General features: G+C 39.8%; 1 protein-coding gene across 1 annotated transcript; it reads left to right on the forward strand.

Moving 5' to 3' along the window:
* Positions 1-24,446, forward strand: tars1 (threonyl-tRNA synthetase 1). Its single transcript, XM_054610703.1, has 19 exons — positions 1-190; positions 1,035-1,112; positions 2,276-2,466; positions 3,714-3,837; positions 5,922-6,043; positions 6,782-6,899; positions 6,988-7,052; positions 7,619-7,697; positions 8,799-8,945; positions 10,851-10,949; positions 11,884-12,050; positions 14,956-15,118; positions 17,448-17,585; positions 21,523-21,600; positions 21,682-21,782; positions 22,162-22,266; positions 22,490-22,562; positions 23,591-23,705; positions 23,841-24,446. The coding sequence occupies exons 1-19, from the start codon at positions 14-16 to the stop codon at positions 23,987-23,989; spliced, it is 2,289 nt and encodes a 762-aa protein (XP_054466678.1). The 5' UTR covers positions 1-13; the 3' UTR covers positions 23,990-24,446.
* Positions 24,447-24,996: the final 550 nt, after the last annotated feature.

The following is a 24,996-nucleotide window of genomic DNA, read 5'->3' on the forward strand; positions in this document are numbered from 1 at the left end:
CCCGCCTACTGCAATGTTGCATCAGAATCGCAATATCCGGCAACGTCATCATCCTTTACCCCGCACCAGCACTGTACTGCCGGGACTTGCAAAAGTTATCTCTCAAAGTGAGGTGAACTTTTCACTTGTTATGGCTGACCAGGCTGTCGTGGAGAAAATGAGCGAATTGAAAGTGGACGAGAAGAAAAAGGTGATGCTTACGTTTTCCAAACGGATATATTTAAGTCATATTAGCCAGCTAGCAGCTAGCAGCTAGCCTATAGTGAGAATCATGCTGTCTGTCAGCCACCAGCTATGCGGTGCTAACCTGGTGGCTAACGTCGAAGCTAGCTAGCTTTTATGCCTGACAGTAACGTTATTTTGGCTTAACCCCAAAGGAAACTGTCAAGATAACAGAAGGCTTAGTTTAATATGTGTTTCAAACTGTTTAATCTGCCACATTTCCATTGAGCGAGCCCAGTCGGCGAGTTTGGTTTGAATATCTCACGCCAAACCCTATTCAACATTATGACAATTTAATGTTTCAGTGCTTTTTCGGTGGGTTTACACACATGTTACGCCAACACTTTGAAACTTGCATGAATCACTTATATTCCCTTTTTAAATCGGGACCCAATCTGATTTGTATAAAGCTCTCTTCTCTTTAAAACTGGTTTGTAAATGACTCCCACACATTTATAATAATAACCTTAGTGTGTCAGGTGGAGAGAACCACTTATACTTCTTTTATTGGTCACTTGTATGCTGGTTCTTCCACCAGCACTATTTGTTTGAGGTCTTCAACATTACCTAACTACTCTGCATTGTAGGCTATGTAACTACCCAAAAGGAAGGGCTCTTTAAAATAACACATTTTCTTATAGCATTAAATAATGTGTTTATGTGTCTGACATTAGCGGTTTATGCTACTATTGTTATATCAGGCATAGTGTAGGTCTTCCCAAGGTTTCCCATCTTTTTGTGTGAAGTTGTGTCTTTCATAAACTTACTTCTTTGATAAAAGTTCTTTAACATTTTCCCACATTTTTGGACAGGGGGGGAATGAAGGCGCTAAAGATGGAGGAAAGAAGAAGACTAAAGGTGCTGCTGGGGATTCTGGAAGCAGGGCTGAGGTAAGTTGCTAACAGTCATAAAGCATCATAAGTGTGTAGATGCTAATGACTAGTTTACAAGAACTGTAGGCCTAATCATGTTTGTTCTGTCATTGCATGCTCACATATAAAAGCATTGGCACGCTGGCTTCTTGGTTGTTGAGGTTTTTGATCATACTACTTAAGTCCAAACATTTAATGTGGTAAAACACTGACCTTTAAAGGATTGCACCTGGAAACCTGTGACAACTGAAACAATGTCATCACATTGAGATAGTTCAAGCGCTGATACAGATTGAGTTTCTGAACAGAAATATTTCTTCAATCTAAACCACAATCTTTAAATATGAGGTATTGTTACATATTTATACAAAGTAGAAGATGAGGCAAGCTTAGACAGAAGATAGTGGGTTGACAAAGAAAATGTAAACATTTTTACAATATGTCATCTCATCCAGATCTCAACCTCCTAAAATGCCTTGTAGATCATAGCTTGATGTGCAGTTGACTGAGACTTTCAAGTAACATTAAAAGTAGCTTTGGTATTAAACTTATTCAAAAACATTTTTGTTATATTTGTTGAAAGTCTAATTACGTCCTGACAGCAATCAATGAATCAAATGCTCTGATACCAGAAATCATTTGATATCTACGGCTGTCGCAGGGCTGTAACAAGCCAGTTTAATCATTTCATTCGACCTGAATGAAATAAAAGACGGGCTACCTGCCTGTCTACATACCAACATGCTTGCCTGTGCGCATTCTGTTCGTGCACACATTGTGCGTCCTTACTATTTTGCTAGCTGCTAGCTTGACAGCTGTGAGTGCTAACAATAGCCGTGTTCGTTGTTTATGTTCATAATGATAATTCTCGGGGAGTGGCTTTGGATGGAGGCGTGAAGAGACAGGCTGTCAGTGTTGCCAACTTGTTGACTTTCTTGCTAGTTTAACAACTTTTGAGCTAGCACTGCTAGCTACTTTCATTGGAAAATAGTTGGCAACACTGGGCTGTGTTTTTTTTATATAGATAATTTTAAAAATGACGCATACTCTTGCTAGTTTCTCAACATTACCAACCCTAGCTACACAGATTAACAAACAATGAAAGTTGTACACAGTGTCATCATTTTCCATTATTCTCTATTTACTCAAACCTTTTTTTTTTTTTTTTTGTATCCGTCTAGCTGACACCAGCACCCCAGTACATTGATGAGCGACTTACTCTCTACACTAAGCTGAAAGCCGAGCATGAAGCTCTCATGGCAGAGAGGGCTGCGAAGGACAGCCGAGCCATCAAGGTGACTCTGCCCGACGGAAAGGTGGTGGACGCCGAGTCCTGGAAGACCACACCATACCAGGTGGCCTGTGGAATCAGGTCAGTGTGCTTATAGGATCATTTAACTGTTACTTTTTTAAAATTGTGACCCCTCGCTTTCATGTAGCACAGAAAAAGAAGGAAAAACCTCAAGGGTGTTACACAAATTCAATTCACAAGGATTAGCTGTCAAGTTTATTTGTGCAGCCTGTAATCATTGCTACAGTCTCAAAAGGCTTCACACCACCCACATCATGAAAACAGTAATTTGAAATGACACCCATCAAACTTAGACCCTCCACCCAAGACAATAAAATACTAAAAAGAAAAAAACTAATTGGTGAAAAAAAAGAATAAGAAATGCCGTGGAAACTGTGGGATAGTCTGAGAACATGGTCCAATATACAATCGGTGCCAAGACTGTGTTAACATAGATTAAATAAATGTTGATAACCAAAGGTCACATGACCAGATTGCACGGTAAACAATTGGGGCAGCTCTATCACCATCGTTGTAAGAGTGGATGCTGCATTGCTCCATATGACTTTAAAGCACCAACTCCAGACCTGCCTCAGTAATTTCTCTATGATGCAGTGAGCACCTTGCTGTATATGGCTGGTGTGTTTTTAACTTCTGTCACCCATGAGCCTGTTTGTAGGTCCTAGAATGATCATGATCAAGGTTATTGGCAAGTTTTGTATATGTATTGAAATTTCCGAAGCATGGACTGGGTGGGGTACTCTAAGGTGTGGCAGTGTACTCTAAGCAGCATCCCTTTACCTCCTCCTCCTTGTAAGACCAGTCAAACTCCATCTATCATAGGTCTGGTGGTGTCAGACATGAAAACCTAGATTTCCTGCAACGCCGTTGAGTGTATTAGTATATGATTTATTGCCTGTCATTCTACAGTAATTGTATTATGGGATTTTCTAAACGTTGTTCATAATTAAAACTACAGAGCAAGTTCTATCTCAGATTTCTCTTAATCATTTCTGAAAATAATTCAAATTAGAAGCTCCAGTTTGACTCACGCTTATGATGTCTTGCTCACAAGTTGGCATGTACTACCTCAAGCAACAATTAAAAAATCAGCATGGGAAGGCCTTATGGTTACTGTGATATGATATGTGACTCAATTTAATGTTGTGTTTTAATATTCTAGCTGAAGGGGTTGTCACAGAAGATGTTTTTTGACCAATGTATCTGTTCAAATTGTTTTTGCCAGTATAATGCCAAACTGTCACTGATGGTTTTGTACATCTGTACATTCTTTTGATGTGGAATATCATCCTGTTTTTTTCGTCCAGCCAAGGCCTCGCCGACAACACAGTGATTGCTAAGGTGAACAACGGCGTGTGGGACCTGGACAGACCTTTGGAGGAAGACTGCAGCCTTCAGCTGCTCAAGTTTGATGATGAGGAGGCTCAAGCTGTAAGTCAACCTCATCCCCGCTCTTATTGCTGCTTATTAGGGATGCAAGATATTTATATTATTATAAATATTATACATTTTTATTATTATTATTATTATTTTGATAAGGAAATTTAAGCCAATGAATAGAGCTGATAAATCCGGCCAAATTGATTGTGTGCCATCATCAGAAACGTACATACACTAACGAAAAGCTAATGATGCACGATCGATCAGCTGCTGATTAAAACATTATGGTTTTCAGCTGACCGGTGATCAGCTGTTTGAAGGAGATGTTTTGACAGAATTATAAAATAGATATTAGAGATGAATTATGACTTGATTAACTTCCTAACACTACCTCTAAGCTGATTTTAATATTTATTTTTGTTTTTATCAAATCAATTCCAATCGTTTATTTCCTTATCACTTAATTTTTTTGTTTTTCTGCAAATACTATAGATGACGATAACAAAGTACAATGATAAAATTTAGATTTTTAAGCAGACTACTTCCTGCAGAGTAAGCAGCCAAAGGCGTTATCTTTGTATTCAGTAATAAATACATTGACATGTCAGATTTTAGCATTTCATTTGAATTCTTAGTCAAAATGTCTATAAAAGTCAGAGTATGTTCGTGAAGTTTTTTGATTAAACAGAAAATATAGAAGAACATTTTAAGACATAGAACTGTTCTTTGTTTTTCTTATGTTAACAATAGTGATGTCAGATAGATTTGGTTGGGTCAAGTATATGGAATATTAAAATATCCACCTCAGGTGTGCATTATAAACTACGGAATTATCGATTATCGTATCTGTATCAGCCATGAGAAACAGGTAATTATTGGTTATTGTATCGGCTGAAAAAACTCTCTAACTGCTTTTATTTGATTTTCTTCTTCTCCCTATTTCTGTTATAGTAGATGAATATTTAACATGTTCTTCTGTATTTGTTTGGTATATCAGTTTATTTACCAGGGGCCATGCACAACGCAACCATTGAGCCAGATTTAGCTGTATAGCAAACATGTATCTGCGGTCCCTGGCCAGGAAGATATGCATAAAATAAAATAAAGATACAGTACAATACAAAGAATTAAAAGCAAACCACATACAAAGTGCCTCACACATAGCACTCACCTCTGGCTGATGCACTGCTCTCCCTAGCATCATCCCTGCAGAATGACACACATTGTTTAAGTGTTGGATGCTTAGTTTGCTAACGTTTAACTCTAGAAAGCCTATGAAAATATTTCTGACATACTAGCAATGTCAGTTGTTGTAATTTTATTTGCTCTCTAATGGTGCTAACTTGGAGGCTATGTTATATTGAATACACTTACACATACAGTAAAAAATCCAACAATTTGGCAGATTTTCCACCATTAAACCAACTAACTATATCCTAATGTTATAAATATATATTTTGTACAGTGAAAGTCTGGATTGTGTCAGTGTTCAGTACATTTACCAAACATGGTGGTTACTCACCAGTACACAACGTCTATCAGAGTCCACTCAACCTTGTTAGTATGTAGTCAGGGCAGGCAAGGTCAAAGTGATGAATGAGACGTTTACAATCAATAATAAACCTCAAAGCTCTGTGATTTACCAAGTGTCTGACATACAAAGACATGGAGAGGAGACGTGAGAATGTAAAACACTGCTGCAATCACGTCCTGTCATAAAAGTGACAGCGACTACTCTCTGAGAGAATAACGAGACTTGTTCCTAAATTAAAAGCCCAATTTCAGCTTCATTGTCTTTACAATGTGCTGAATATTTTAGCAGGAGAAGAGGTCAGTTGAAGTAAGTGTATGCAAAGTGTCTTAGTACCATTTGTCAGCAAGTTATGTTGCATATTTTGCATATATATATTTTTTTGGTTTGTTTGTATTGTCAACATTCAGAAGAAGGGATTTAACTCATTTGTGGAATTTAAATGTTTTCAAAAGCTTCATCAAATTCTTCAGAGACCTGAAGGTCAACAATCTTAATTTCCCAGCACAGTCATACCCTCAATACATATTCACCAAAATGGACGGATGGACTACACTGCTATTTTTACTAATCGTGGCAATCATTTTTTTGATTTGTTGTTTAGGTTTACTGGCACTCCAGCGCCCACATCTTGGGTGAAGCCATGGAGAAGGTGTACGGAGGCTGCCTCTGCTACGGCCCCCCCATCGAGAGCGGCTTCTACTACGACATGTTCCTGGAGAACGAGTGAGTCACTCATACTTGTGGTTCAGATTTGTCTGTATAATGCGTTGTGTTTAGTCAGCGCTTTTTGTTTTTGGCGTGTACGTCAAGTCAGTCTGGTTCAGCGTCTGAGACAGGCAGCAAAACAGGTTGATTGTAATGACACTTATGCTTATTTTTCTCGCATGTGGATTTGAGCTCACATTTTCTCATATTTGGCCTCAAGATTGGAACTCAAAAATGTTTCCAAAAAGCAGAACTAGAGAATACTTCTGGGAAGCTTTGAGAGCGTGTTGAGATGCCCTCTGAACATTTTGAACACTTCCTCTTCGTAAACAACTTTTCCAATTGACCTTCCTCAGAAACGGATGCAATTCTCCCCTGCTTCAGGCTGCAGGAGAGCGGGAGAGGGCTGTCTAATTAATTCTACAATCTCCTTAATGAAGTCATTTTATGCTAATCGCATTCTTAGAGACGAAGGATATTTTGACATTGCGCAGGCCCTGAAGCCAAGGACCTTTAACTGTTTGCCCGTGCTCAGCTGAGGTTATTAGTTTCTGCAAGTCAAAGAATTACATTGGTGAACGAAAGGTTCCGGCCACACGGCTTATTGTCTGCCCACATCCATGATGCCCTCTAAAAAAACACTGGAAGCCTAAATTTAGCATTGAGTGCACTTTGAATATTAATGTTGCATGAGGTAAGATTGTCATCGGATGTAATGTTCTTGTTGTGTTTTTCTCTTTTGATGTTTTTGGACAGGGGCGTATCGAGCAATGACTTTCCGTGTCTGGAGACCTTGTGCAAGAAAATTATCAAGGAGAAGCAGCCGTTCGAGAGGCTGGAGATAAAGAAGGAAACTCTGTTGGAAATGTTCAAGGTATTTGAAAACACAAACACACATACATTTAAAAAAAACAAAAAACAACGACGAACAGAACTTTAAAGCCGCGTTTTCTCCTTGACAGTACAACAAGTTCAAGTGCCGCATTCTGAATGAGAAGGTTACCACTCCCACCACCACAGTTTACAGGTGAGTCCTGTAAAAGTTTTCATTTTTAGATTATCATTCTGTTGGTTTTCTTTATTTTTACAGCAAACAGCAAATCCGATTTAAATCAGCTAAAGAAAAATAAAGTGTTGTCTGTGTTGCCAAAGCCTGATATAGCGTTTTCCCCCGGGTCATCGGCATCCTCCATCACGATGAACATGAGCACTGTATTATATTTTGTTTCAATCCCATCATGATTCTATAAAAACACACTTGTGCACCACATTTGCAACTGAAAATAGCCCCTAACAAGGGCATTTATTACTTAGTGTGGAGCTGGACGAAGAAAATTATTAAGCCTTGTTAAAGCTTTAAACCATATATTTGTGACTTGTGATTTACGTATTCAGCAGTGCCACGGACAGGTTCAGGAAGTCGGAAAGTACTGAGGGAGTAACGTGCCCTTGAGATTGGTCTCTTTATGGGATTTGATAACAAGGACAGAAATTTAGTATTTATAGAGTATTGCTAGCCTTGTCCTAAACACAACACTTATCCTTTCAATCTTTTAAAAACTGCTCAACACTTCTAAACATTCTGCATTTCAGGTGTGGTCCCTTAATTGACCTCTGTCGTGGGCCCCATGTGAGACATACAGGAAAGATCAAGGCACTTAAGATCCACAAGGTGAGTAGTTTGGTATATCGCAATGGTCAAGTCACAGCAAACCTGTTGGTAATGTGTATGTGGATTTTTGTTGATTAAACCAGGTAACATTTCAAGTACTGTAGTCTGTGAATGTCTGCCAGGAAGCACATTTTTGTACGGTGGCCCTGAGAGCTCAATGCAATGAAGAAACATATTCACAAACTTCACAACACATGCGCAGAATTTAGAAAAACATCTTCACCAACTTGAAGATGCACAAAAACATAAATTTGACAACGATCAAGGTGATGTTCATTCTACCACCAACCATCACACCAAATACAGTTCTCAAATTTAACACTTTAAAGTTTATTTAGTTATTTAGTATTAGTTAATTTTCCAAATATTTATCAGTTAGGTTACTTTTCCAAATCCACATAAACCCCTCTTCACATCGGCATAAAATAGATCCACAGCACTTATTTAATAAAAAAAACTAATTATGTCACTTTTAAAGCCGGTTCTCCAGTTCCTCCTATTGTTTCCACCTTCCAAAACAGTGGTGAAGAACACCAGGAGTTTTTTTCCAATTAAATGTACTGGTGTGTTAACTTAATAAGAGGACACATGGCCAAATTGCTGCTGCCTAACTTAACATATGACACGTTGCTGACAAGCAATGTAGCGTATTTAAATGGAGTCTGGCAGCAGCGCTCACTCCACATACAACGCATCGGGGCTACATTACATCACTTCCAGCAAACTTCACGTAAAACAATGGGAGCTAAACAGCGTCACAGATCCGTTTTAACCAAATATTCTCAGGACTAGCGCAGCAAAAAACACATAATCGGTCATCACGTTAGCGTACCAGTCTCTACGGCCCCTGTTTGGAAGCGGTACCGACAATGTAGTCTTCCATTCAACTTTCACTCCTCTGCTCCATGTGTGTCTGCAGAGGCTAAGCCCCAGACTCGGGGAAGCACGAGGGAGAGAGGATATCGATGATCGTGTGAAAATCTTAGCAGTGGTGCTCACAATTCTGCGACGGCAGCGTAGGGGAAACGCTGTTATGTTTTTATTCTCCAAAAGACTTATGAAAGCTCATGTATTCCTTTTTGTGGTGTCTGGTTCTGCTAGAATTCGTCGACATACTGGGAGGGTAAGGCGGACATGGAAACCCTCCAGAGGATCTACGGAATCTCCTTCCCTGACTCCAAAATGCTGAAAGAGTGGGAGAAGTTTCAGGAGGAAGCCAAGAACAGAGATCACCGCAAACTGGGCCGGGTATGAGCTGAAAAGTGAAGAAGCTGTCTGTTTATAAAAATGAGTTTGTCTCCATAGTGATTTTAAAACAGTCTCCTCCAGGTTTTACTCTGTCAAAGGAAAGATATTTGCGGTATGTTTATGAAATACAGGTAGAATGCTTCTAAAGTATAAGAGCCAGGGTTTGATGTGTGTCTGATGTAACCAAGTCACCGCACCATCTCAACACACGAGATAGTCAAAGCCATTTCTGAACAGGGTGAAAATAAATAGCACTCCTGGTGCATTTGCTGCAGAATAGTAAGAAGAACCTTTCTCCGACAACATAAAAAGCCTTTTTTTTTTTTTTTTTTTTTTTTTTTACTGTTTTTATATTTCAGACGAATGCCTCAAAAAGTATCAGCTGTTAGAAATCTGTTGTTCAGTCACATAACGATCTAGAAAGAAATACTGAGAATAGAAATACAGCGGGTAAAATAAGTATTGAACACGTCACCATTTTTCTCAGTAAATATATTTCTAAATGTGCTGGAAAGAACATCATTTCACCATAAACCGGCCACGACCAGGTGCTCCTCGCAAGATTTCTGACAGAGGAGTGAAAATGATTATCAGAAGAGTTGTCCAAGAGCCAAGGACCACTTGTGGAGAGCTTCAGAAAGACCTGGAATTAGCAGGTACAATTGTTTCAAAGAAAACAATAAGTAATGCACTCAACCGCCGTGGCCTGTATGCACGCTCACCACGCAAGACTCCATTGCTGAAGAAAAAGCATGTTGAAGCTCGTTTAAAGTTTGCTGCACAACATTTACACAAACCTGTGAAATACTGGGAGAATATAGTCTGGTCAGATGAGACCAAAATTGAACTCTTTGGATGCCATAATACACACCATGTTTGGAGGTGAAATGGCACTGCACATCACCCCAAAAACACCATACCAACAGTGAAGTTTGGAGGTGGGAACATCATGGTGTGGGGCTGTTTTTCAGCATACGGCACTGGCAAACTTCATATAATTGAAGGAAGGATGAATGGAAAAATGTACCGAGACATTCTTGATAAAAATCTGCTGCCATCTACCAGGATGATGAAGATGAAACGAGGGTGGACATTTCAGCAAGACAATGATCCCAAACACACAGCCGAGTAAACTCTCAATTGGTTTCAGAGAAAGAAAATAAAGCTGCTAGAATGGCCCAGCCAATCACCTGACTTGAATCCAATAGAAAATCTATGGAAAGAACTAAAGATCAGAGTTCATAGAAGAGGCCCATGGAACCTTCAAGATTTGAAGACTGTTTGTGTGGAAGAATGGGCCAAAATCACACCTGAGCAATGCCTGCGACTAGTTTCTCCATACAGGAGGCGTCTTGAAGCTGTCATTACCAACAAAGTCTTTTGTACGAAGTTTGGATTTCTTTGTATGTATGGATTACCTGGGTTGTTACCGACATCTGGTGAAAATATCATGTCAATAGCACCTTTAGAAATATATTTACTGAGAAAAATGGTGACGTGTTCAATACTTATTTTAGTGTGTGTGTGTGTGTGTGTGTGTAGAGAGATATATTTACTGAGAAAAATGGTGACGTGTTCAATACTTATTTTACCCTGTGTGTGTAAACGGCAAAATTAACCCACAGCATAAGGCAGCATTCAAACAGATCACAATCTTTGGAACAGTTTTGTTGAACTGTAAGCTGACAGAGATTTAACAGTTCAGGGTGTGGTGGTGGTGGTGTTCTTGTTGCTGCCTTTCATTCAGTAAAACAATAACGGGTGTGGAAAAGCGTTCCGAGCAGAAGACAGTACAGTGCTGTTGCATTATTTAGAAGTAAAAACCAGTTGGGCCTGAGTGGTGGCCCTTTTTTTTTAGTTTTCCATCACGCTAACAAACCATTTTTTTAATTTGTTTTTATTTAGGAGCAGGACTTGTTCTTCTTCCACGACCTGAGTCCGGGGAGCTGCTTCTTCCTCCCTAAGGGTGCCTTCATCTACAACACCCTGATCGAGTTCATCAGAGTAAGCCCAACCTGTCTGACCCGCAGCCGATAATTGCTGTGATCTCACTCTGAACTTCAAGACATAAGAAAAGAGAAAAGAGAGAGAGAGAGAGTTTAAATTGGCAGCGAGACCTGTGGAGAAGGGAAGAAAAGATTTGTACCTTTAGTCTGCCTGTTCATTAAAAGTGTTTTGTTTTATATAGAGAAGTAGGGAAGGATTTGTTATATATTAATGATACAGATTTATGTCATTGTCTTGAAACTGATGAACTAAGGGCTTATGAATCAAATCTTTGAAACCAGGGGCTTTTTGCATTTGATTTCACTCAGAGCAAACTCATTTATGAAACTCAAAATATCGTATTATTTGGAGTAAATTGAACCATTCTGTCATTCACATCTTAAAATACACGTGATTGACAGCATTGAATAAAACCTCATTGCACCTTGGCCACAAAATTGATCTGACTTTCTTGCACATTGGAATCAATTTCACTTTGATGTGATGAAATAGATTTCTGACTCAGGAGTAATGCGATGTGTTTATTAAACAGATCAGCCTGCACAAGCAACAAAACACTGTTTATGACCCTATTTTATTTTGTTATCGCCATCAGCTTTTTCTGGAATTTAAAAAATGTATATCAGACAAACAGGGCCAACCCAAGGTGCATTAAAGCCCTATAAACATGGCTAGCTCTTACCTTTCAGTTTACCCCAAATCCCCTTCAGCAAACTGTGAATATGCAGCCGTAAAAACATTCTCAGAGGTAGTTCGCTTTTTCAAAATCCCAGCCTTTGCTTGCAGATTTATGTGTGTTTCAGAAGATATGCACTATTTATCAGTTTTAACCAGTTTAATTTAGTTGTGAGCCTTATGAAGCTGAGTTGCTTGAGGTGCTGATAACTCAGTCTTATAAGTGAAATCCTCTTCTTTGTTCTGTCTCTGGCAGAGTGAGTACAGGAAGAGGGGTTTCCAGGAGGTGGTGACGCCCAACATCTACAACAGTAAGCTGTGGCAGACCTCCGGCCACTGGCAGCACTACAGTGACAACATGTTCTCCTTCGAGGTCGAGAAGGAGACCTTCGCCCTCAAACCCATGAACTGCCCGGGACACTGGTGAGCCATCCCCCCCCCCCCCCAACACTTACTGTTTCAAAATAAAATGCTTCTCAAATGTTTTTTTTGTGGACATAATCCCCTAGTTTGATAACGCAAGGCTTTTATTCTGAAATATTTTTAGGACTGATGTGAAAAATACTGTTATTTGCGTGGCTCCAGTTGAAATGAAATTAAACATTCTTGCCATTATGGAAGGCAAGTTATGTTGAAAGAAAGGATGTGCTGTATGTGTGAACACAACATGAGTGCCAGCAGCAGCAGTTCAGTGAGAATCGGTCTCATGCTGCTCATGCAGGCAGTGTGGCCCGAGCGTTACACACTGTGTATCGGGTCTTGCTATAGTGTGAAAAAGATATTTTTACTCGTTTTCTCTCACAAACCGAGGGTTGTTTAAGCTTATTAAATACTACAAACATCATTTCGTGCTGAAGAAGAACAGTTCTGTTGTTTAAGAGGGGCTCCAGACTAAACTATTCCACTAGCAGCATTTGGTTGCATATGATGCGTCATAGAGTTATGATATTGTAGCATCACACCAAAGTCAAGTATCGATCTTTTATTATGTAAACTATTAATCTTGCAAACGGGGATGTCAGGATACACTGTCAGCACTGTGGTTATGTAAGTAACGCTTTTATAGCCATAAGACGTCTATGGTGTCCTGGTTCCTGCATTGTTTCACCGTAAAACCAGTCTTGCGAGACATGTTTGTGTGTGCAGAGAAAATCTCCTCACCTGTGAGTCACGTTACACGTGTCGCCACTTTGTTTTTGTGTGTGAGAGTCCTGCCACCCACCTGAAGCGTTGAGAAGAGAAGCTGTAAAAATGTGAGATGGAACCGACATACCAGCCTCATATCTTCTAAAAACGTGCCTTAAAACAGCCATGTGGGAGCATTTTAAATATAGAGATTAACCAGTCGTGATGAAGTTTAGATGAGACGCATGAATTCAGTTGTTTACATGAGATGTTTTTGCAGCAATATAAACTAGATATTAGAGAAGGATTTATGATCTGTTAAACTTCCTTACACTAACTCTAAGCACCTTGTAATATTGAATTAAAACTGCCAATGAAAATATTTAATTTATCAACAAAAGTACTTTTATTTCCTAATCATTTGCATTATGTGTTTATATACAAATCACAAATTTAGATAAATTAAACAAAGTATAAGGAAATGGTTGGTGATGATATAACTTAGTTCACTAGCTATAGACCTATTAGAATTATATTGGTCAATAACCGTTTATACCCTAAAACCATGATATGTCCTCTGACAATAATCCTGATTTCATAACGTGACATCCCTAACTGCATTGAACCTTTTGGTAATGATTGATTTTTCCGTCCACTAGAGGGAGTTTTTTCTGGTGGGGTCATGGGTAAAGCCAGCAGGATTGGACTATATAGACTGGAAAACAGTTCAGGTTGTCAGGCACATGATGCAACACTAATGACAAACATTTCTGACAGTGTTGGGAGCGAGATGAACCGAGTGAAAACGTACATTATAGATTATAACAGATGCTGTCAAGGTGCATAATTTGCAGTTGAAAGAAAGGTCATGAATTAGAATATGTCGCAATATATGTTATCTCAATACTCGGTGTGATGAAAATGTTTAAAATTGGTATTGTAACTTATGTATCGTGATAATATCGTATCGTGGGGCCTTTAAGGGGCTGCATAATGACTACTTTTAGTTTTAAACTTAAAGCACATTTTCTTAATTATATACTCACATTCATGCAAAATATTTTGAATGTATGACACAGAGGGTTTCTTTTAATCGTGGTATAAGCACTTTTACTGAAGTAGAGATCATAGTATTGTAATACCACTGGTATTAATCAATGATACTAGTTTAGTCGGTGTCTCTCTCTCAAACTTTCATCCTCTCTCTCCTCATTTTGAATCCTAAAATAATCTTTTGAAATTCTTTGGAACACAATAACAGCTAAATAGATTGTTTCGCAATGTTTTCCGTGCGCTGCAATTACGCACATCGTCTACTGTGCACCGCTTTGTAAGCACATATGCCGTCTAATAAGTCTCAACCCGTGCACGTAAAAATGGACACATGCACCTGATAGTGGCGCACAGAGCGAGCGGAAGGGACTATTTCTTCTGCGCGTGAACAAGTCCCGTGTCCAAGTTAAGTTAAACTTGACCGCCCGTGCTTGCAACCGCTCAACAAACATGTTAAAGAAAGTAGCTGATTTCTCTGCTTCATATTGAATGATCATCATGCATTCGCATGGATGCAGCCACCTAAAATTGTAACCCGCTCAGTCACAAAAAAAGATCACATATTTGCCAATTTTGGTGGCAGTCTGGAGCCCTGTTTAGCTTGGGGCAATATTTAGTTAACCACAGTCTTCCACAGTACTGTGCAAACACATTCAGCACTGTGTTAGCACACTTGGATAGCTTCATAAGAGTTTGCACTGGTTTTGTTATAAGGAGTTGACGCCGTCTTCAAATAGCTTCATATTTCACCGCTACAACAGATTGTCATCCTGTTCTGCTTCTCTTGTAATGGACTGATGCTCTTGCCATGTTTTCAGATGTTGAATGACCCAATTCAATTTCCTGCTGAATGCTGCATTGCAGTGTAAAGAGCCAGACTGCAGCTCTTTCTATTAAAATCTTTTATCTCCTCTTTAACTGTTTCAATCTTTGTGCTGTCCACACTGGCAGCCCCTCTGGTGATCATACAGAAATGGAAATTGAGCATGCAAAAGCTTTTTGTCAAAGTGTTGGATGTTAAATCAAACTTTTAAAGGGAGTATTCAAGCAGCAGAGCAATTTTCAGTTATTATGATAACTCAAGGTCGAAGTGGGCAGTTGTGATTTGTGTAGTTTCTTTTTTTCACAATGCCTGTCTGTTTGTCTGCAGTCTGATGTTTGATCACCGGCCGCGCTCCTGGAGAGAGCTGCCCATCCGCATGGCCGACTTTGGCGTCCTGCACAGGAACGAGCTGTCAGGAGCCCTGACGGGCCTCACCCGGGTCCGCCGCTTCCAGCAGGACGACGCTCACATCTTCTGCACCATGGACCAGGTGAGGACTGCACTGATGCACTCACATTACTCGGTTCAAGTTCACACGAGTCTGATGGAAAAAGGTTGCATGATGGCGCCAGTGAATTTGATTTAAAGGTAGGGGTGTAACAACAACAGTATTTGGATCGAACCGTTCGGTACTGGATGTTGGGTTCGGGACGTTGGGTTCGGTATGCGACATCCTTTCTCAATGTCCTGTGTCCAAAACAGCTGTTTAAGTCTACTACTCGCACACGACCAGCAGAAATTCTGAAGTTTTGGCAGCGCAGCAGTTGCTTGTGCAAAGCTTTAAACTGCAGGTTTATTTAGCGGGGTTAATCAAGGTCACGACTTGAAGTCTGGTACATGTGTGGAGACACTTCAAGCATTTAATTTACGACTGCATCACCAGAATGTGACAATTTGTGGAACCGGACGGCCAGTCCTTTCTCCACAGCGTTCAGACAGCCTCCAACTGCAGATTAATACCTTGTCAAAGTAACTAATGCTGGAAAGTATCTCTGTGCATATGTGACATCAAACAATAGTAGACGACACAAGTGCAATGCACACAGTTAAACCCATGAGCCTCGCTACACTGTGAGGTCACATATGCGTTTTAGGCCGTCCGTTGTGCTGCCCTGTATAAACGAGCACAAGCTCCAGCATATTCAGGAATTATCAACAGGTCAAAGTCTTATGATGAAGCATGGCAGAAAATAGACATGTTATTATTACAAATTATTATGTTATTGACATATTATTACAGACGTTTGTTATTTAATTGGTATTTATTTAAAAATGTTTACATTATACCAGTGTTTGGGTGCCTTTTATTGCCTATTTAGAAAAAATAAATGAACATCGAAAATAATTTTCTGTGTTTTCCCTATTGTACCAAAAAAGTATCGTGACTTTTGTGTACCGTTACACACCTACTTAAGGGTTAATTCCACCATCTTTTCTCATCAAATTCTGTTTACAAATCTTGTGGAGTGCTACTGTAATTCTAAGTTAATTTGATTTTCTTCATAACGGCCAACACTAAACAGTTCCAGTTCTAGTTTTTGGTTGCAGCGTACCCTTTTTTAGAACCTTTTTAATAAGCATATTAAATATGGTAAATGGTAAATGGACTGTACTTGTATAGCGCTTTTCTAGTTTTCCGACCACTCAAAGCGCTTTTACATTACTAATCAGTCACCCATTCATACACTGATGACAGGAGCTACCATGCAAGGTGCCACCTGAACATCAGGACCCTAACTAACATTCATACACATACATACACCGCAGGAACAGCCTGCGGGAGCAATTTGGTTAAGTGGGTTAAGTGTCTTGCCCAAGGACACATCGACATGGACTGCCGGAGCCAGGGATCGAACAGCCGATCCTCTGATTGGGGGACGACCCTGCTCTCCACTGAGCCACACTATTATCCAGTGAATCAAATGAGTTGAAGAAAAAAACACTTGAAAGCAAGTTAAACAATGTTGTGACGAAAAACAAGCACCCAGTGGGAAGTGATCACGGTTTGCTGAGAAGTGGATTTCTGTGGAGAATAATTTATGCCCGTTTGAAGAAGCCTGTTTTTCAAGGCTCTCGGTAATTCAGTGTCCTGCTGGTACAGTTTATTGAATAAATTCAGGTAATGTTGCCGGTGAACAGTCTGTCACATTTTCAGGTTAAGTGAGGGGACTCTGCAGCTTAACGTGCATGTTAAGTCCCGTCACTAAAGAGAAGCGCTGCCGATGTTGATGCACACAATGAGGATTTCTTTATCAGTCTGTTCTAATGTGGAAACACGGCGGACCAGACTGATTGTGTTTTCTATTCATCAGCAACGGCAGTGGATTGCATGGTTTGGTATTTGATTGCACTTTGTAGCCAAATTATTTCTTTTTCTTTTTTTGACCCAAACAGTGCCTTTTCCAAATTCAAAGCAAACTGCAGGAGGAATATTTGCTCTTATCTCATTCTCGCCGTTACGTTTATAATCATTGTTTGCAGACAGTAGAGCACGGTTAGAACTAAGGAGAGAGGCACTTGTTTTAAATGATCTGTTTTTTAATGTCCTGTTGTACCATTTGTACAAGCTGCTTGCTTTAAACTTGTGACTGCTCACATGTAGGGGAAGTGACTGATTGCCCCACTGGGACTTTCAAAAAACACCCCAGTAGCAATAACTATTCACTTATGACATTTTATCTCCAATAAGTTGTGCAGTTTATCTCTATCCTATTCTTCTGATTAACATACAATTCATTCTTTGTTAATATCTGAACAAACAAAGAAGAAATTAAACTTGCTTTGATGCTAATGATCTCACATTTTGTTTTGATCCCCAGATTGAGGAGGAGATCAAGGGCTGCTTGGACTTCCTGCGGACTGTGTACGAGGTGTTCGGCTTCACGTTCAAACTCAACCTTTCCACCAGACCAGAGAAGTTCCTGGGGGACCCGGAGGTCTGGGTCCAAGCAGAAAAGGTAATCACAAGGCCTCTCAATTCTCTGGTGTGGCTGAATATGTGAACAGCAGAGATTTAAGATGCCGATCTGTAATATTATCAAGATTGAAATGTTGTCGCCACTTCACAGACCGAGAGAACATTTATATTTTAATTGAGTTTTATACTGTGAGGCTGCTATCAGTTCAGACGCAGAAGATGCTCGTTCCATCTCCGGATAATCTACATCAGTGTGGTCGCTGTCTGCCTCTGCTGCCAAATCAAATCGACTCTCTGTGGACCGGCTCTACATTTCACATCTTGGTTTCAGCTCTGAGTTTCTCTGTGAGGGAGCAGGTAGTGTTTACGACTGACTGTTGTAGACTTCCTGAACAAAGTAATAACAAGAGCGAGTGAGTTAAACTGAGTAATAATGAGTCTTTATTGCTGTGTTTTCTACATTAGATGAAACACAGCGAGTGTCTCTCCTGGGAAAACTTCCAGTCCAATAGATGAATCTGTAAAATCACTAACTGACAAGTATATGAAGCGCACACAACTCATTTATTAGTCTAACAGACCCTTACTGGCAGACTCTGAATGAAAAGGTGTCTGTTGACAGAGACACGGCATTCAGCTGAATATTAAGCAGCACTGAGCACATCAATTATCAGATGGAGGTGCAAGTTCACAATAAAGAATAAACAAGTTTATATAAGTTAGTAAGATGTGGATTGGAATAATAAACTCATAAATAAAGTCAAATTAAAATAAATGAAATAACCCCATTTACAGTGGGGCAAAAAAGTATTTAGTCAGCCACCAATTGTGCAAGTTCTCCCACTTAAAAAGATGAGAGACGCCTGTAATTTTCATCATAGGTACACTTCAACTATGAGAGACAGAATGGGGGAATCCAGGAAATCACATTGTAGGATTTTTAATGAATTAATTGGTAATTTCCTCTGTAAAATAAGTATTTGGTCACCTACAAACAAGCAAGATTTCTGGCTCTCACAGACCTGTAACTTCTTCTTTAAGAGGCTCCTCTGTCCTCCACTCGTTACCTGTATTAATGGCACCTGTTTGAACTTGTTATCAGTATAAAAGACACCTGTCCACAACCTCAAACAGTCACACTCCAAACTCCACTATGGCCAAGACCAAAGAGCTGTCAAAGGACACCAGAAACAAAATTGTAGACCTGCACCAGGCTGGGAAGACTGAATCTGCAATAGGTAAGCAGCTTGGTGTGAAGAAATCAACTGTGGGAGCAATTATTAGAAAATGGAAGACATACAAGACCACTGATAATCTCCCTCGATCTGGGGCTCCACGCAAGATCTCACCCCGTGGGGCCAAAATGATCACAAGAACGGTGAACAAAAATCCCAGAACCACACGGGGGACCTAGTGAATGACCTGCAGAGAGCTGGGACCAAAGTAACAAAGGCTACCATCAGTAACACACTACGCCGCCAGGGACTCAAATCCTGCAGTGCCAGACGTGTCCCCCTGCTTAAGCCAGTACATGTCCAGGCCCGTCTGAAGTTTGCTAGAGAGCATTTGGATGATCCAGAAGAGGATTGGGAGAATGTCATATGGTCAGATGAAACCAAAATAGAACTTTTTGGTAAAAACTCAACTCGTCGTGTTTGGAGGAGAAAGAATGCCGAGTTGCATCCAAAGAACACCATACCTACTGTGAAGCATGGGGGTGGAAACATCATGCTTTGGGGCTGTTTTTCTGCAAGGGGACCAGGACGACTGATCCGTGTAAAGGAAAGAATGAATGGGGCCATGTATCGTGAGATTTTGAGTGAAAACCTCCTTCCATCAGCAAGGGCATTGAAGATGAAACGTGGCTGGGTCTTTCAGCATGACAATGATCCCAAACACACCGCCCGGGCAACGAAGGAGTGGCTTCGTAAGAAGCATTTCAAGGTCCTGGAGTGGCCTAGCCAGTCTCCAGATCTCAACCCCATAGAAAATCTGTGGAGGGAGTTGAAAGTCCGTGTTGCCCAGCAACAGCCCCAAAACATCACTGCTCTAGAGGAGATCTGCATGGAGGAATGGGCCAAAATACCAGCAACAGTGTGTGAAAAGCTTGTGAAGACTTACAGAAAACGTTTGACCTCTGTCATTGCCAACAAAGGGTATATAACAAAGTATTGAGATGAACTTTTGTTATTGACCAAATACTTATTTTCCACCATAATTTGCAAATATATTCTTTAAAAATCAGACAATGTGATTTTCAGGAATTTTATTTCTCATTTTGTCTCTCATAGTTTAGGTATACCTATGATGAAAATGATGACTAAATACTTTTTTGCCCCACTGTATATAAACAAATAAGATGCAAAGATCAGGATTGATGTCATGATGATATAAAACAGAAAGAATGCCAATAAAGAACAAAGTCTTGAATTCAAAACATATGAAATTGCAAAATATAGAGAAGTGCATTTAGAAATACTAAAACAAGCACAATTTAGATATGTAATGACATTGAAGTTAAAAATAAAACAATAGTAAAAAAAAATAAAACAATAGTAATACCAAGAGGAAATGGGAAGTCACGTGATAATTCCGATTAAAGGTTCCTTGGACAGAGAGTTTCTAATGCTGTACAGGTTGTAAAGCCATCTGAGGCAAATTTGTGGTTTTGGGCTATACAAAGAAATACAAAAATTTTATAGTCTGGTACCACAAATAGCCTTGTAGGTAATTAATAAAATAAAATAAAAATGTATTCTAAACATAATGGGCAGCCTGTACTGTGATGCTAAAATGGGAGTGATGAGACAGAACCTCCGAGATTTAGTCGATAATCTTGCTGCTGAGTTCCCGAGAAGTTGCCGTTGAGTTTAAGGAGGTGTCTCAAAGGTGTCTTATCTTTGAGAGGTTTCTTAATTTCTTTCTTGTAAAAATGGATGATATTTCTTGTATGCTGCTCATAGGATAAAGATCTACATTGCAACACTCAAGGTGTTTGAGTTTTTTGTTTCATTCTGTTAAATGTTCTTGTACACTGTTGTTATCACAGTGTACAGAATAACATGATCGTTTTTATGGTTAACTTTCCCCAACTATGTGTCATCTCCCCCTTCATTGATTGTTATATTTGTTATCATATTTTTATCTTGGTCTCTTTATTAAGTGGCAGTACAGTGTCCACATTCGTACTTTAATAGATGTAGAATGTGAGCCAGACATCCTGCAGATACGTCTACTCACTGGTGTTTTGTCAAACGTTAAAGAGATCCACTTCATTTCCGTCTCTGGTTAACAGTCAGTGGTGTCATTGTTTAAAGTCCTCAGTGATTGATCTTAACTTCATTTTCAAGTGTGTCTTTTGCCCGCTGGCAGCAGGAACATTACTGATGATAGTGTAGAGTTATTTTTAACCTGTCATTTTATTAACTATCAATCTAGTGGCCACAGTAACCCTTTAAATATTAAACACTTTGTGGTCTGCTGATGGGCAGAACAGACCAGAGAGCTTAACGGCTGCAGCAGAGAGATTGTGCTGCTTCTTACTCGCTGCATGTGTTCATATCTGGAGCTGTGGAGTAGGAAAAAAAATAAAACATAATTATAAAGCTTGTAAGTTGTACAGCTGTTCGGTTGACCTATCGGGGCACTTTTCTCGGAGGAAACACATTTCCTTAATCCAGCACCGACTTATGATAAATGCTTGCATGCACAAAGGTGGAAAATGATACACACAGAAAACGGAGTTGCCAACGTGACTGGAACACAACTCGCTGCTTGTTTCCCTCACCTCATTAACTCCCTCAAGCAACCATAAAATATTATTGAGACGTTAACATTTCTCAGTTCAGTGATTAGTTCCAGATGAAGCAAATGTCAGGTCTGTATACACAGCTTTACTCAAACGCCACTGTTTACCTGCGTGTTGGTCAGCCACTGATGTGGTAACAAAGCAGTGATTGTTTGTTTTCTTTTTACAGCAACTGGAGAACAGCTTGAATGACTTTGGGGAGAAATGGGTCCTGAACCCCGGTGACGGAGCGTTCTACGGGCCGAAGGTGAGCTGTGGTAACGTTGTGTACTTTGACTGTGAAACTGAAGGAGGGCTGCAGCTGATCGCTTGTGTTGTTCCTCTGCAGATCGACATCCAGATCAAGGACGCCATCGGCCGCTACCATCAGTGTGCCACGATCCAGCTGGATTTCCAGCTGCCGATCCGCTTCAATCTCTCCTTTGTCAGGTAACTCTTCCACTGCGTTTAAACATATTGTAAAGGAAAACGGGAGAGAAATAGATTATCATTTTTGATGTTGCAAATGCACTCCTATCATTGAATTAAACATATTGTTCTAAAGTTAACATAATATGCAGAAATCAGTCAGAACATTAGGTGCAGATGTGAAAGCAGAAAATATTGATACTTTTCTGTAGCTGCCCCAGAGGCTATGGATTAAAACAGATCTAGCTGTTTAACAGTTTTTTACTGTGATATTAAAAACAACAATGAATCCCAAAAAGGCAGAGTGTACTTATTGCTTTAGAGGATCTCTGTTCTTCTTTTGTTCTTCTTTTGTGTGAGTTCCTAAAGTTCCTAAGTTCCCACTCTCTTGATTTTGTAGCCAAGATGGCGACGACAAGAAGAGACCAGTGATCATCCACAGAGCCATCCTGGGATCAGTAGAGAGGATGATTGCAATTCTGACTGAGAACTACGGAGGCAAATGGTTTGTAAACAATTTGTTTTTAAAAGGTTGATTTGTCCAATAAAAAACCGACTCTAGAGGGTTTTGTTTCACTGCTCCTCCTGAGCACCGTTAAGGATTTTTAGATACTTAAATGAAAATAAACTCACTCCTGTGTGTGTGGGGGTGGGTGGGTGTTAACGGTTGCACAGATACCTGGTCCACTTTCCTGCCAACAGGCTCAATGTGTGGTGTTCTGTTTCAGGCCGCTGTGGGTCTCTCCTCGTCAGGTGATGGTTGTACCCGTGGGCCCGACCTGTGAAGAATATGCTCAGAAGGTAACCAATGACAACAGCTGCTTTTGGTTCATATTCTAACACCAAAGATGAGATCAGATTAAATGTTATGGTCACTGCACAGAGTACAGGTACGGAGACAACAAAATGCAGGTTAGCATCTAACAAGAGAGCTGTACTAATGTACATATGTATAGTGGTAATATAAGTAACAGTAATGGGTATACATCACTGTTACAGTTTAAGCAGTATGTAAAGCACATGAACATGTGCAGCACAAACTAGATGGCTGATCCAAACCACAAAAACACTTCATCTGAATTTCATGTTTGTGCAACTTTTATTTTCATAGCTCAGGCCTTCAGTTTAATTGCTTGAGTTGGTGTTTGTACTCACCAAAGTGAAGGCTGATATCTCGGAATGGAGTCACATTGCTAATTAAAGGTCCAATGGAGCATAAAGACGTGGAGGCAGACAATCATATGGGTTATAATCTAGTTCTAGCTGGATTTCTGGAGCAGACGGATTTGATAATCATTTTATATTAGCCTTTGTTTGCGGTTCAAACACATTGGAACAATCTGTTGGCTTGTTTACAACCTTTCTGACTGCTTTATTAGAAACATCTTAAGTATTTATTTTAGACAGAGAAAAAAAGTTAATAACCATGTCCTCATTTGGGAAATTAATAACAATTTATAGAGCTGCGTAATGCCCTGCATTGTTAACACTGTCCTGCAAATATTTCAGAATAAAAGCCTCATGTTAACAAATGAAGGGGATCATTTCTACAGAAAGATGACAGAAAGCTTTCAGAAACAGGAAGTGTTGATTAAAAAATATGCTTGTGGCATATTCTACAGATATAGACATTAAAAACTTCAGTAATGTTGATGGTATGATACCGGAATCTACTATATCTACTACCGGAAAAAATAGGGGAGACCTCAAATCTATAGAAGAATGTCAAAAATACGCATGTCCACATTTAAATAACAGAATTAGTAATCTATTCAAATGATAAAAGGTAATGAATTGACTTTTAAAACATTCTGGTTTGAACTCGGCAGGTCAAGCAGGAGTTCCACAACAGCGGCTTCATGACCGACGTGGATCTGGACCCCGGCTGCACTCTGAACAAGAAGATCAGAAACGCACAGTTGGCGCAGTACAACTTCATCCTGGGTCAGTGACAACACACTGTTCTTTAGCTCAGCTGTCTGTTTCCTCTCTTTACCTCACGTTATCTCTTTCTTGCTGTCCATCTACATATTGATTTTTTTTTTTGTTCTCCTTGCATGTTTCTCTGCTTGTGAAAAGTGGTGGGAGAGAAGGAGAAGACGAGCAACACCGTGAACGTACGCACCCGGGACAACAAAGTCCACGGCGAGCGCACTGTGGAGGAGTGCATCGAGCGCCTGAAGCAACTCAAGACCTGCAAGAGTCGGAACGCTGAAGAGGACTTCTGAGCGCTCTCAAACTCTGGTGTCAGCCGATACCTCTCTCAACAGTACCTCTAATTTGGTCATTTTTTTAAAAAGGGCCATGTGGATTAAAATCAGTTTTTTGGTGAGGGATAAAACTACTTTTACATCGGTGCCTCGTCTCCTTTATGTCCACATGAAAATCTCATAATTCATATTTTGATAATCTTTCTTCCTTTGCCTCTTTACTGTACCGTTATGATTTTGGTTATCAAGTCTCGTGGTTTCTATGCTCCATGGAATGAAGTATAATTATCCTCGTCCCTTCTGCTTACACATTAAGACAACCAATATGATTAGGTTTTTAACAGCCGATTGACCGACCGATTAACACAGAGGGGAAAGGGTTTGTTACACTTAACAGTCTTAACAGTTTGTCATCATGTCATTATTTCTTCAGGGGGATTGTACGAGTCACAATTTTGATAATTAAACAATCTATTCTTAATATGTGTGTAGTGCTATTTATTTAAAACGTACCTTTTCTTTTCCATGGCCAAATTTCAGCCGCAATGCTTTTTCCCTTTACTAGGAATTGAGTCTTCTTAATTAAGCAGCAGCAAACAACTCTGTCAGGATGTGGATAAAAAAAACAGAGAGTTAATTTAGGCATAAGCACAAGAGAATTACAGCAATGAAGTAATTGCACAGCTGACAAAGTCAATATGTACTAAAATCCAGACTATATACAATATAGGTCTACAACATTCACAACTCAATCACAAAGTTCAAGATCTAATGCATATTGAGGCCAAACTTTGAATCATTTCATAGTCTGAGGGTGATGGTAGAGGTTTGGAGAGGTGAGTGTCAGAAAGGTGTTCCGCTACAGTAAAAGTGGATCCTTATCACCTTCCTCCACTAGTGCATCATCAATTATGATGGAAATCAATGATGTGCTGGAGGGAAAAACACCTCATAATTCTCATTAATAACACGCTTACTGAACGCAGAGACCATCTACTTTTACCGTCTGCACCACTGCACCAAGG

The sequence above is a fragment of the Anoplopoma fimbria genome, chromosome 13 (assembly GCF_027596085.1).
Source record: "Anoplopoma fimbria isolate UVic2021 breed Golden Eagle Sablefish chromosome 13, Afim_UVic_2022, whole genome shotgun sequence".
NCBI lineage: Eukaryota > Metazoa > Chordata > Actinopteri > Perciformes > Anoplopomatidae > Anoplopoma > Anoplopoma fimbria.

Excerpts from the sequence above, each read along its gene's own strand:
- tars1 (XM_054610703.1), top strand. The coding sequence starts at position 14 with ATGTTGCATCAGAATCGCAATATCCGGCAACGTCATCATCCTTTACCC. Across the intron at positions 6,900-6,987 it reads CTCTGTTGGAAATGTTCAAG|TACAACAAGTTCAAGTGCCG; the intron begins GTATTTGAAAAC and ends TCTCCTTGACAG. Across the intron at positions 7,053-7,618 it reads CCCACCACCACAGTTTACAG|GTGTGGTCCCTTAATTGACC; the intron begins GTGAGTCCTGTA and ends TCTGCATTTCAG.